Raw genomic sequence first — 12,136 nt, forward strand, 5'->3', positions numbered from 1 at the left:
GTGCCACTAACTTCTTTAGAAGCAAGACTGACCTGGGTGAGTTGGTTCATAAGTACTTGTTCAAAAGCACAGCACAAATGAGACAAAGAAAAGACAGCTTGTGATGTGGCTTAGTGTTCCTTCATATGAGCCTTTGTCTCAGTCATGATGCACTTTTGAAACAAGTTCCTTCATTAGTTCCACGTAATAATAAACTACCTATCACCATCAAACACCACTCAATTCAGTCTGTTAAAATTAATTCAGGACACATCATTTGCATGTTCAGTGCCATAAAAAAAAATCAAACAAAAAATTTTGAATTCTTTGAGGTTGTTCAATGCACGATAAATGTATGCAACAACCTTTATATATTACCATATTACGGTTCTGTAAGAAAAAACAATGTAGTGTACCTCAAAAACACCCAGATATTTTGAGAAACTTTAAGGTGATGCCATTCCTAGAAAAAGGAAGCTTCAGCAACCACCCAAATGCAAACTTAAGTTTTTTTCTAGCATATTTGAAGTATAACCAAATTCATGCAGATTGCCGATTAAGGCCTGCCCATCTTCAAGGGACATCGAAATACCTTTCTAAATGACCTCAGTATTGGACTAGGTTACCTTGCAAGTGTCAATCAATATTCCAAGTATGCGGGGAATTTCAGGCAGTTATCACACCCTCTGAGCAGCTTTCTTTGCGTCCCTTGAGCAGACTGGAAGAGCAGATAAGGGTCAGGATGGGGTGATAACAAGGAGGTAAAGCCCTGCCCAAAAGCTATGTTGCTGTGCATCGTCACTTTAGACATTTTCTCTAGAGCTGTGCGAATAGCAAAATTTTGGGTGCGAAGCGAATTCGAATAATAAAGATTGAGTGAGAATCGAATCGAATAATTTTCGAATATTTCTCAAACATTTTTCGAATAATTCGAAGTGAAATTACAGAAAAGGTTGCAGAAAATCCTTAAGTATGTTCTTGTGAGATAGCAACATGAAAGTGTTTCTTTTCGCTAGGTTGATGAAGCGCTGGTGGGGCCAGATTTCATAGTTGTCTTTCTTATCAAGAAGGAGGCAATGTAGAGGCCGAATTGTATTTGGTGCAACCAAAGTGTTGCCGACAACACTTTACACGTGATAGGCAAAGATGCCATTTCCTCAGCCTCTCCTCCTCTTTCAACTTCTGTGGAAGCCCAACTGATGTGGCGGACAAGGGTGTGCTCCCTTCAAGTCCGGAGTTCCAAATCTGCCTCGTAGACGTCGATATATAAGAACATCTGAAATTTAGGATGCTAAAAAGCTTCAGCGTCCGATTTATCGGACTTTCTGCCCAAATTTCAGGTCCAAAACAGCATTAATTGAGCCCCCAACTCTGCCACATCTTTCATCTCCATATTGGAACCAGCGTTTTCTTGAGTTAATACATTTGCGACCGTAGCGGAGCTTGAAAGGCAGCTTTGCCGCAATACGGGGATGTGATGAGGTGAAGCATATTGAAAATCTAGGGACCACTTTCAAACGGACGTTGACTGTCTCTTGGCTAAGTTCGATCGTAACGGAGCTTGAAAGGCAGCTTTGCCACAATACGAGAGTGTAATGAGGCGAAGCATATTGAAAATTTGAAGGGGTCACTTTTAACCGGACGGTGACTGCATTTGTCTTTGGGAAGTTCGAATAGTAAAATTTCAGTGCGAATCGAATCGAATAGCAAACACTATTCGAAAAATATTCGAAATTTCGAATATTCGCACACCCCTAATTTTCTCCTTGGGATGTTCTGGCCGCTGCATCCAGTTCAGGCGTGCGAGACGCTGTCTTAACACGAGATTCACAGTGGTGGACGAATGGGCATGTTGGTAACATTGCATCTTTAATTATCAGTATAACAATCAACATAGGAAGTGAGAGGGGGAACAGGACTGAGTGCTCTTTCCCATTAACTTATGTCACTTGCTATGTCAGCCATCATACTGTTACCTAAAGCTACTCTAGAGATGCTCACGCTACTTGGGCTGCACCATGCGAGGTACCTCACCAACAGATACCAACCAGAGCACGTCAGTTGCCAAGCGGACAGAGAGAGGGCTCATAGCGGCCCATGGTAGCCACGGAATCTACACTATGCAATGGACAGGAGTCACGGCATGTTTGCTATATGCACAACAGGGTTAGAATGCACGCTCACTGTCGTGCACCCAAGCCTGACCTCCCGAGTACAGCTGTAGTGAGCTCAATACGAGACAAGTGACCAACTTTGAACCTAGCGTTTGAAAGGGCACACATGTTGTATGCAGTGTCGTCGCTCATGACTGTAGGAGAGAACAAAACATTTAGCTGATGACTATCAATTGAGACTACATGAGCAACAATGAAATACATTCTAATTCTTTTTTTTTTATGTCACAAACGTGTATATTTCTCACTTAAATATTTAACTAAAAATTTGCAAGAATGCTCTTCTTGGAATGTTTTCATGGTTAAGAAATCACCCAATACCTGTAGCGTCTGCTTGCTGTGCAGCTAATGATGACATTGTAAAGGAGAAAGCAAGTGAACGTTGGCCATTTTTGACGAGGTTGTGAGTCCTCTACTACATACAGTGCAACATTACACAGCTCACATGTTCACAGGAGCCGCTACAGATGAGCTACATTTGCTTAGCATGTTTAGTAAGTGTTTCAGGGCCCTTTTAACACTTCAAAAATGTCATAGCTAGAGCAAAAAAAAAAAGTTTTATAACAAATACCTAGGTATTTAAGATACTAAAACTTGTTAAAAAGTGAAACAAGGCACGGCCCAACTTGTTTCGCTTTTATGTGAACAAGAGACCTGTAGAGGTCATGACACGTCATAAAAGTGTTCTTCGTTCAAGCTTTGACGTGCGTTCATTTGCTGTAAAGAAAAAATGTACTACGTATGACCCTCACTAGATGATACGCCATCAAACTGGACTAATATGCATAGAATAATCACTACAATTCATGACTGCCTCACGGTTGTCAGTGCATTTAGTTACACTCACTTTTAATAGTATTTGTTTTAGGGCACGTTGTATATACTGTATATACTAAGACCTTAATTAAGCGTCTCAAGAACACCCAACGAAGCTGTTGCACGAACTTTTTAATGTGGCTCTTTTTTTCAGGCTCTAAAGAAGCTCTTGAAATATCATAAAAACAAAGACACATCATGGTTGTACCTGCACATCTGAAATGTGGCACTCTGCAATTATGTTTTCAAAGAACAAAGCCTGCTTGGCTGTCATACAGGAAGCCAACAAGAGTGTTTAAATCCTTGTTCAGTGCCAATGTGTATCTCTCATCATTCAGGAAAATGTGAATTTTCACCTTTATATATACGACGGCAGTGACAAAGCTGATTGGATTACACTGGACAATGTAGCCATGATTTTCATTCTACACTGGGTATGCTGGCATCATCCTTTGCAAACAATTGAAAGTGTTGCAATACAGAGCAGCACACACACACGGGCATTTATAATCACCATCTTCCTCTCTCTCAAATGCTTTCTCCATAAAATGCTCTATTCAAGCCACTTTTCATCTTGCACCAACTGTTACTGGCTTGCAATGCGCATGTTTAATCACAAGTGCTTGTCATGTGTTTTTATTTACATTAAAATGTTCCTACAATGGCCATCATTTTCGCTCAAGTGCCATATTTCTTTTTCCACAGTGGTGGCGGCAAGCCTCCAAGGTGTTCCGGGGACACTTCTACAACCAGCATCTCATCTTGCACCTGATCAAAGAGTGTCAGCCACTGTAATAAAAATTTTGACAAATTGTAATCATGAAAAATGCAGAAAACGGTTGTCAAAGTGCACACCACAAATCTTGGTGGTAAAGGTTGTTTCGTTCTTAAGGGGGGACAGTAGTACTGGAGACGAAAAATCATGAAAAAAAAAAATCAATTTTCTGAAAATAGTATTTTTGTAACATGAAGGTGTTGCCACAAGTGCTGGCTAAGTTTCTCGTGTCTTGGATGAATATATTGGCCCTAATAGCAATTTACAGTGAAACCTCGGTGATACGATCACAGCTCATACGAATTTCGGGGTGATACGAATTTTTCGTTGGTCCCGGCCAAGGCCCATTGGCCTCACTGTAATGAAGTACGGTTGTGTCGAACCGATTTTCACCCAGCGACGTTTGATACGAACCTTCACCACCCAGGTTCGAAGAGGTGGTGCCCGCACTGTCGCGGAAGACGCGCCAAGCACGTGCGAGCATGGGAACGCAAGCGTGGGCATGCGCGCCACACCGCCAAATCGTCAGAATCACGGTGTAAGAAAAACAGTTTTCTTACGGTCAGAATAAACCTTCAGAGACGCGTCAGGGCCTCCGAGTGTCGCGGGTCACAACGCACCTCGTTCGTTAATTAAATGCGAGCGTACGGGCCGTCTATTTACGAGTGCTGGTATGATTGCCTACATCTAAATCCTTATCTGACAATCATTCAGGATTCTTCTTGGCGTTGCCGCAGCCCTGACAAACAATGAATAAAAATGTACGCCAGCTTTCTTTTGTCGCATGCTAATTTTCCATGCTTTCTGGTGATACGAATTTCGGATGATACGAATATTTTTGGTGGTCCCGTGAGATTCGTATCACCGAGGTTTCACTGTATACCAGCAAGACAGCCTACACCTAACTGAAAAAAAAAAATCACAAAAAATTGGCACTTTTAATGCCACGCTGCTTTTGAATGATGTATATGCTGCAGCAGTTGGTATGCAGGTTTGCAGGTTATATCCGTGGTGGCTACTAATCTTCTAAAAAAAGTATTTCAGTATCTTGTGTTACATGTGGTCCAAAATTAGCTTGATCTGTCTTCTAGCATTTTTTCATAACAAGCCTTCCCTCACCTTACTTGTTAAGGGCAATGATTTCTTAAGTTCTAGGACAGCTACAGCTGTAATGTTTTTTGTGATGTGAAGTTAAATGCATACAGCTTGAAGTGCTGCAAGCAGAGTATTTCTTTTCTTCCTCTACATTTTTCTTTAATTTGCATTCGTTTTTGATCATTAGTAACTGTACTGTAAACAATGAACTTCAGTGGGCTGCTAAATTGTTAATTGTTGTTGGATTTGAAAACTGCTTGCAGCATTTCAATCCTTATGCATTCTGCTTTCTACTCATGCATTAAACATAGTTTTCTGCCCAGTTTATTTTTATCCATTGTCTCACCAAGTAATGGTAATTACCGTTGAATTATCATAATTATTTGAGCTACAGAAAAAATTATTACTTTTAAAATCAGCATGAAAAATGCATATATATCAGTGCTTTGAAATTGAATCTGGTAAAAAAATGAACAAGATAGCCCCAGGTAGCATGTCCCTCTTAAACAAGAGGATAATGACATTATATGGGACAGTGAAATAATGATGTTACAATGGTAAATTAAGTAATAAAGAAGGCTAGCTAATGCCTCCTTTCACTGAGCCTTGAAGTTAATCTGCTGTAATGAACTAGTACACTACTCATGTAGTAGTGAAAGAGAAAAAAATTAACTTTTCAAGGTTCAAGGTAACAACTCGTCCACAAGCTTCACATACCTGTAACTTTTTTCTTCGTACAGCATTACTTCTGAAGCCTGTTTTGAGAGCCTGTGGTTTAGAAAATAAATAGAAATACTCAATACATCTTTCTAAAAACAACTTCCTCAGAAAGATTAGCTTGAAGAACAAGGCAGAATCATTTCTACACACTACTCAGATTAAACCGGCATTTGTAAATGTAACTTATCCCTTGATGCCAATCATGCAAGCTTCGTTTCGATAATATGATGACTCATCATTTTAAATTTAGATTTTAAATGTCAGTTTGAACAAAAGAAGATCCTATCAGGAACACAACAGCTACGTCAAACAAGGAAACAATGATGGTACTTAAGTATATAAAGTGAGAAAGCAAGTTATTTTCAGTGATGCCCATTGCCACTGCTGCATGAATGTCTGCCCAAATTGGCATCATCATCTCAGAGGCTGCTAGGGCGTAGTGACAATGAAGATTAATTAACGTCCAACATATACTCCATGAAATTTTTAAGGCTCTTCATGCAGAACCTTTTCTTAAAGGGCAACTCTGGCGATTTTTCGAGGTCGATGGATCTCCAAGAAATTTGCTGGGCACGTTCCTTTGCACGTTTTCGTCATTTATGCCAAATTACAGGCTTGAGACATGTGCAGATTGTTTGCAAATGAATTTTAAAGATTGTCTGCAAACGCCCTCCTGGCTTCCCACAATTATTGGCAACATTGCGTCTGTGACGTCAGTATTGGGAAGGTGGCGGAAGTGACGCAGCCGAGGGCACCGCTAACTTCGGCACTTCGGCCGCTACAGAGAGCGTCTGCTGTGCACAAGGCAACAGACAGCGTTGATTTGGCCGGCGCTTCGCTGGTCGTCCCGGCTGTCACAGTTTTCATACTCCGCGCCGGCGTGACCGGCATGCCTTGCACAACTTCCGGTTTGTTCGTAACGTCTACGTCATACGTATACAGTACACTCGGTTGAGTTTCGGTTTCGGTGTGCGCTTTTTTGCTTATTTAAAATTCTCCAATTTGCCGAGTATTTCTGCTATCGGGCCCGTAACAGGAGCGTCTCAGGAACATAAAAGCACCATTACTTTGACATGGCCAAAAAATCGCTGGAGTTGGCCTTTAAAGGGGTCCTGAAGCACTTTGTAAGTAATCATCGAATGACTTCAGTATCAAAGCTTATTGCCTCATGAATCAATTGCCACAAAAATTTCTCGAATCCGTCAACGAATGAGCAAAGTTACAGAGATTTGTCATATGCTTTAAGCACTTCCTGTCTTCTCTCGTCCCAACAAGTGCACTGGCAGCTACACAGAAAGGGATGGAACGAGGGAAAGAATTTACATCACCACACGTGATGACCTTGAGCGTGCATGATGAAATGCCATCACTCTTTCCCGCTGTGATTCCCAAGCGCTAGTGTGGCTATAGTGTAATGTTAGCAGACTACTGAGAGTTGTGCCGGCACGTGGCGGCACCCCATGACAACAAGCAAATCTCATCCAAATGCCGCTCTTGATTTATGTCGGCTGTTAGCCAATACCATGTTATTTGCTGTTCGACATCAAACAGCAGGTGCCGGCAGCTCCAAAGAGAGCGAGTACAGGCCTCTATATGAAAAGAGGGCGCCTGATAAAATGATAACTTCGTGCTCCACTTCTAAACTCTCCTTGCCGCGGGTGACCGCAAGATCTTGCTGAGCTGATCGTAGCAGTACCTGCTTTCCACAGGATGTGTTTTTTCACCAAGCCATGGTGGCGAAAAAACCAAGCCATGGTGGTCCATTTCCCTTTTAACAAAAAGCACAGATCACCAGTGAAGTTATTGCAGCAATAACAAACTAGCTTGATGCACATTCCAAAGGCACCCTTTAAATTGACACAGTCGGACCAATTCTACACAACCTAGCCTGGACTATCTGAATTCCTGCCAGAAATATAAGGTCAACAATACATTTCCCTCTCACACACAAACACTAGTTGCACAGAATTCATAAATGACAGCTTCTAAGCTTTGGCACAAAAAGTTCTAAATCATAACCTTGATAAGATGATACTACCTTTGCCTTATCAACAATAAACAGCTCCTGGTCACTGTAGGCAAAGAAAATGTCTTCATTCCGGGCATCAAATGCAATGCCTGTCAATGGTTTCGATGTTTCAAGTGCAAGCCCACCATGTTGATATGCAACTTGACACCACTGACTTGATGACTCGCTGTTTATGTTGTATTCTATAACCTAAACGATAAACAATACATAGAAAAAGTTGAAAAGTTTTACCCCATTGGTTAAACCTAGAAAGAAAACATTCAGAAGGCAGCACTCAAACATTTGAGATGAAGCCCAACAAACAGAAACTGTGCGATTCACCTACATTCAGTTATCAAGGATTTTTCTAACCACAGGAACAGCAGTTAATACTACAGTACAGCGTACTATGAGTGACTCTTTAAAGACATACACACAGAGGAATTTCTATGTCCATGTGTACTACAAACAACATTTGTACACAATTAAGTTAGAAAAATTACTCTTGACATGAATTGGATGGCCAATTGGCTCAGTCACCTGTGTGACATCGCTTACCCATGGAACGTGCCATGGACAGAGGAAGTTGAAAACTGGGCTGAACTGCTGTGATTTGTAGTGATTCGCAGATTTAAAGGCTTGTAATAAATTACAGACTTTACATTGAGAACTTAAATCGGTCTTCTTAATGACCTTAAGTACTTGCTTTATCGGCTCAATGCATTTGTACAAAATCCTCAAAACCGTTTCAGGGTCCCTTCAAAACTTGTATATTACACAAGATACAGCCCAAAAAGTATGGTACACCCAGCAGCGAAGCTTACGGGATATGGGTACCACTGCAAATGCAAATGTTTGCTCGTTAGCGCATGACACATGTAATATAGTGAGCAATTGTATAGGTCGCAAGAACTACTACAGACTGTAACATTCATTTGGAGGCTATGTTCCAAGGCAAAGTGGGAATATAGCTATATATATAAAAAATAAAATGTAGGAACGGCATGAAGCCGATTTTTATTCAGGCCAAAATTTTGTTAACAAAATTTTTTGAACATCACAAACACACAAAAAAGAAGCCTCAAGTACGAAGTTTTCAATTCTGTCTGTTGTTCAGTATAACAAATAATTTTACATTTGCATAAGCTACATCTGTTAAGACATTTAAAGCCAGAATAGAAAAAAATATGTAGTAAACACAGTTCTGTAATACACGTCACTACTAATTTATGTGGAGAACTTTAGCAAACACCTCGTAAACATTATAACAATTTCACATAAGCTGTAAATTCATGCATTAAACTTTTATGCTTTAGATACTATAACAGATGCAATTTACATATCTGTGATACGTACTTGTTTTTGGTTCAGAGTTAAAGATTTTTAAACTTTATGCTTCGACTTGCCAATTTTCTCAAAATTCTGTAAGATATTCCTCTAAATCAAAACTCTGCTTCTTAAAGTCACTATAACTCTCCCTTTCAAAAATGCATTTTGTACAAATTAGTCCAGCAAATGTCTATAAAAGCCTTTCTGTATTTTACATATATTTGAATAAGAAATATGGAGTTGCCCCCATGTTAATACCTCCTCTTAAACTTTACATTTGTCTTACATTCGATACAAAAACATGTATTCAATGAGAACATAACCAACAATAACAAAAAACGTTACAAACAGAAGAGTGTGTCTGTCGAGTGAATATGAAGGTTCATTGGTTTACGGGGTTTAACGTCCCAAAGCGACTCAGGCTATGAGGCTATGAACTGCTAATTTGAAAGATCAGAATAAAGGCTCTCAATAGGCTTCATTTGATCACTTTCAAAAGTAAAGATCTGCAAACCTGGTTGTTGCTATAAATGACCAGTAGGTCGCCAGATTTTGGGTTGAACCTCATTGCTGTTGGCAGGCATGGAGCTTCAGGAAGGTTGCAAAGAACCTAAAGAGACAAGTGCAGCACCGTATGAATGACAGACACCTATTGTTATGAAATTTTCAACAAGAGAACTCACTAAAAAGAAGTACTGCAAATTGTTTTCAATTTTTTTTTTCTCTTGGTTTTAACAATTGCACATTTCTCCCCATCTCTATGTTAGGCATCTATGAGTGTACAATGACCGTCAGATTCTAAACCCATCACTCAATTTTCAGCCTAGCGCCAGTGATGGCATCAATAACCTTGTGAGGATAAATGACGTCAACATATGGCACTGCAGGCAAGCCTTAAATGGTCGATGCCGTACATTTACAGCATTTATGGTGCCATCTGTATGTTTCAAAACTGTGCATATTTTTCAATTGTTTTTGCTGATCATGTGCTGTCACCCTGCAAACCTGCAGGCATTTTTCTTTCTTTTGCCATTCACCTTCTGTTTATATTCCAAGGTTTGTTTAGGCCAGCACGCATGCACAGGCATGCAGCGGTAAGTTTGGTTTTATTGCGATAGCAATTATATGGACAGTCTCGGCTGGATTTTGCCGTCGCCGCCGTCATGCACCGTATATGTATAAGTATGTATATATATATAAAAGCCCCAAAGAAAAGTAATTCAGAAAAATGCTTCCGACGCGCGGAATCGAACCAGGGACCTCTTGTTCCGCAGCGAGCGGCGCTATCCACTACGCCACGAAACGCAGATCCTCCACGTAGCTAACGGCGAGCGTTATATACACACCCTTTAGCGCTGGACGGACTCTGAGACAGCAGGCGATAATAACCGTTTCTTCATTACCAGCGAGATGGCGCTAGGAGCCCGACGGGCACATTTAAAAGTCGTCGGCGAGCTCGCTCGCTTCTTCTTATATTTGCGCATGGGAGAAGCTTGCACTTCCGCTGTCTGCTCGCGCGGTTTTCTCGTGGTGAGGGGAAGAGGAATGTTTCACGCTTTCACCGTGATGTCCGCGCTCATGTTACGGAGCTTACGAAAGTCACTCGATCTCAAGGGACGCCGCTAAACGAACAAACAGAAGATGAGCGCGAACTATCAAGTGTCACAGCTCGACACTTGAAGCACGCTAGTTTCCTTCGCTGCTTCGGCCGCCTTTGCAACAGAAGCGATGTTCAAACTGAGAGTATCCATTGGCGAGTCTCACTTCGTATAGCCTTAGTTCCTTGCTATCGCATTCATTGCTTCGCCCTTGCGGCGAAACTGTGACTTTTTTGGTTCATAGGTAGTTTCCATTTGTTGTGCTCACAGAAATTGATGTCTACCTGGTTTACAATCACTGAAAAGCTGACCGCTTGATGTGAGCTTGTTTATTGCCCACAGGGGTGCGATTTCAGTTGTTCATAGGAGGGCACTGGTATGCATGAATGATGCCGTCGTATACGAACAATGCTCCCATGCTTGCCGATTTTCTATCTTGAGAATTGCGAAAACTGATAGCCTCTCGGTGGTGATAACATGAACGGTCACTGGAAGTACTAGTTTGTCACTCATCTGGGTTTGTGATGGGCGCAGAACCACAGTTTTCTTGCATGCACACACATACAAAGCAATGACGATATAGGCATGCGTACCAGTTTCACTGCTGCGAGTAAGTCAAGCAGTGATTCATCTGATTTGGAATACAGCCCAAATGCCAAATTAAAATCAGATTCATTGGATGCCAGCCATTAAGACAAGGGACTGCTAACCTGTTCGAAATCAGAATCAGACAGAGAAGCGTCTTCTCAAAATCGGGTGTGACGCTACAGTTCTAGCCGTATTTACATTACATTTTACATTTTTTACATTACCGTATTTACTCGATTCTACCACGCCCTCGATTGTAACGCGCACCCGTTTTCCGCGACCAAAAAAAAAAAATGAAATACAACATGGATTCTAACGCGCACCCATTTTTCGTGAGAGAAATGAACAAAACAAGTCCATAGGAGTCCACCTTCGCACATTCAGAAGAACAAGTATTTGGGTTTTAAGGAACTAAAGTTTCAAAAAAAAAAAGAAAACACAAAGTCAAACGGCGGGCCTTGCCACTGAAACTGTCACCAATACGGCGGCGATACGAGTCGCGTAATGGATCAGTCTTCGTCGCTGTCGGACAACTCCTTGTCGCTGTCAATGCTCTTCGATTTCAGCAAACCGGCCCTGCTTTTGTCCACAGAAACTTTTTCGTGAAGCTTTGCTGTAAAAGAATCTTCTGCTTCTGTTTGCGCCAGTCTAGCACGCATGTTTCGGCAACTCCGAACGACCGCGATGCGGCCCGATTTCCGTCTGTCTCTGCACATGTAATAACTTTTCTTTTAAATGTGACATCGTGGTGCACTCGTCGAGTATTCAGAGTGGGCACTTCCATGCCACCGATGCGAATGCAGAACGGGATGACAAACTCCTCAGCAAACGTACGAACTGAAACAATGACAGAAATGGCCGAGGCGCGTAGGAGGTGGCCATTCTGAAATGCCGATGGCAATACGATAACAGAGTTTTTTTCTTTTCCGGTAGTCGATTCTAACGTGCATGCGATTTTTCGACTCGTTTTGCCGAAAAAAAGGTGCGCGTTAGATTCAAGTAAATACGGTAACTAAGAAGGTAGCCAAGTGTTTTGTGAAATGAAGCATGCAAT

At 41.4% G+C, this 12,136-nt stretch overlaps 1 protein-coding gene across 1 annotated transcript in view; it reads right to left on the reverse strand.

Moving 5' to 3' along the window:
• Nucleotides 1–3,110: 3,110 nt before the first annotated feature.
• The window catches only part of LOC119379134 (U3 small nucleolar RNA-associated protein 4 homolog), a 32,125-nt gene continuing 23,099 nt past the window's right edge, over nucleotides 3,111–12,136 (reverse strand). Inside the window, exons 14-17 of the mRNA XM_037648321.2 lie at nucleotides 9,411–9,506; nucleotides 7,598–7,777; nucleotides 5,557–5,607; nucleotides 3,111–3,758 (exon numbers count right to left, since the gene is read on the reverse strand). Coding sequence (XP_037504249.1) covers nucleotides 3,648–3,758; nucleotides 5,557–5,607; nucleotides 7,598–7,777; nucleotides 9,411–9,506 — 438 coding nt within the window. The 3' untranslated portion in view covers nucleotides 3,111–3,647. The remainder of the gene's footprint in view (nucleotides 3,759–5,556; nucleotides 5,608–7,597; nucleotides 7,778–9,410; nucleotides 9,507–12,136) is intronic.

Source organism: Rhipicephalus sanguineus, chromosome 1 (genome assembly GCF_013339695.2).
Source record: "Rhipicephalus sanguineus isolate Rsan-2018 chromosome 1, BIME_Rsan_1.4, whole genome shotgun sequence".
NCBI lineage: Eukaryota > Metazoa > Arthropoda > Arachnida > Ixodida > Ixodidae > Rhipicephalus > Rhipicephalus sanguineus.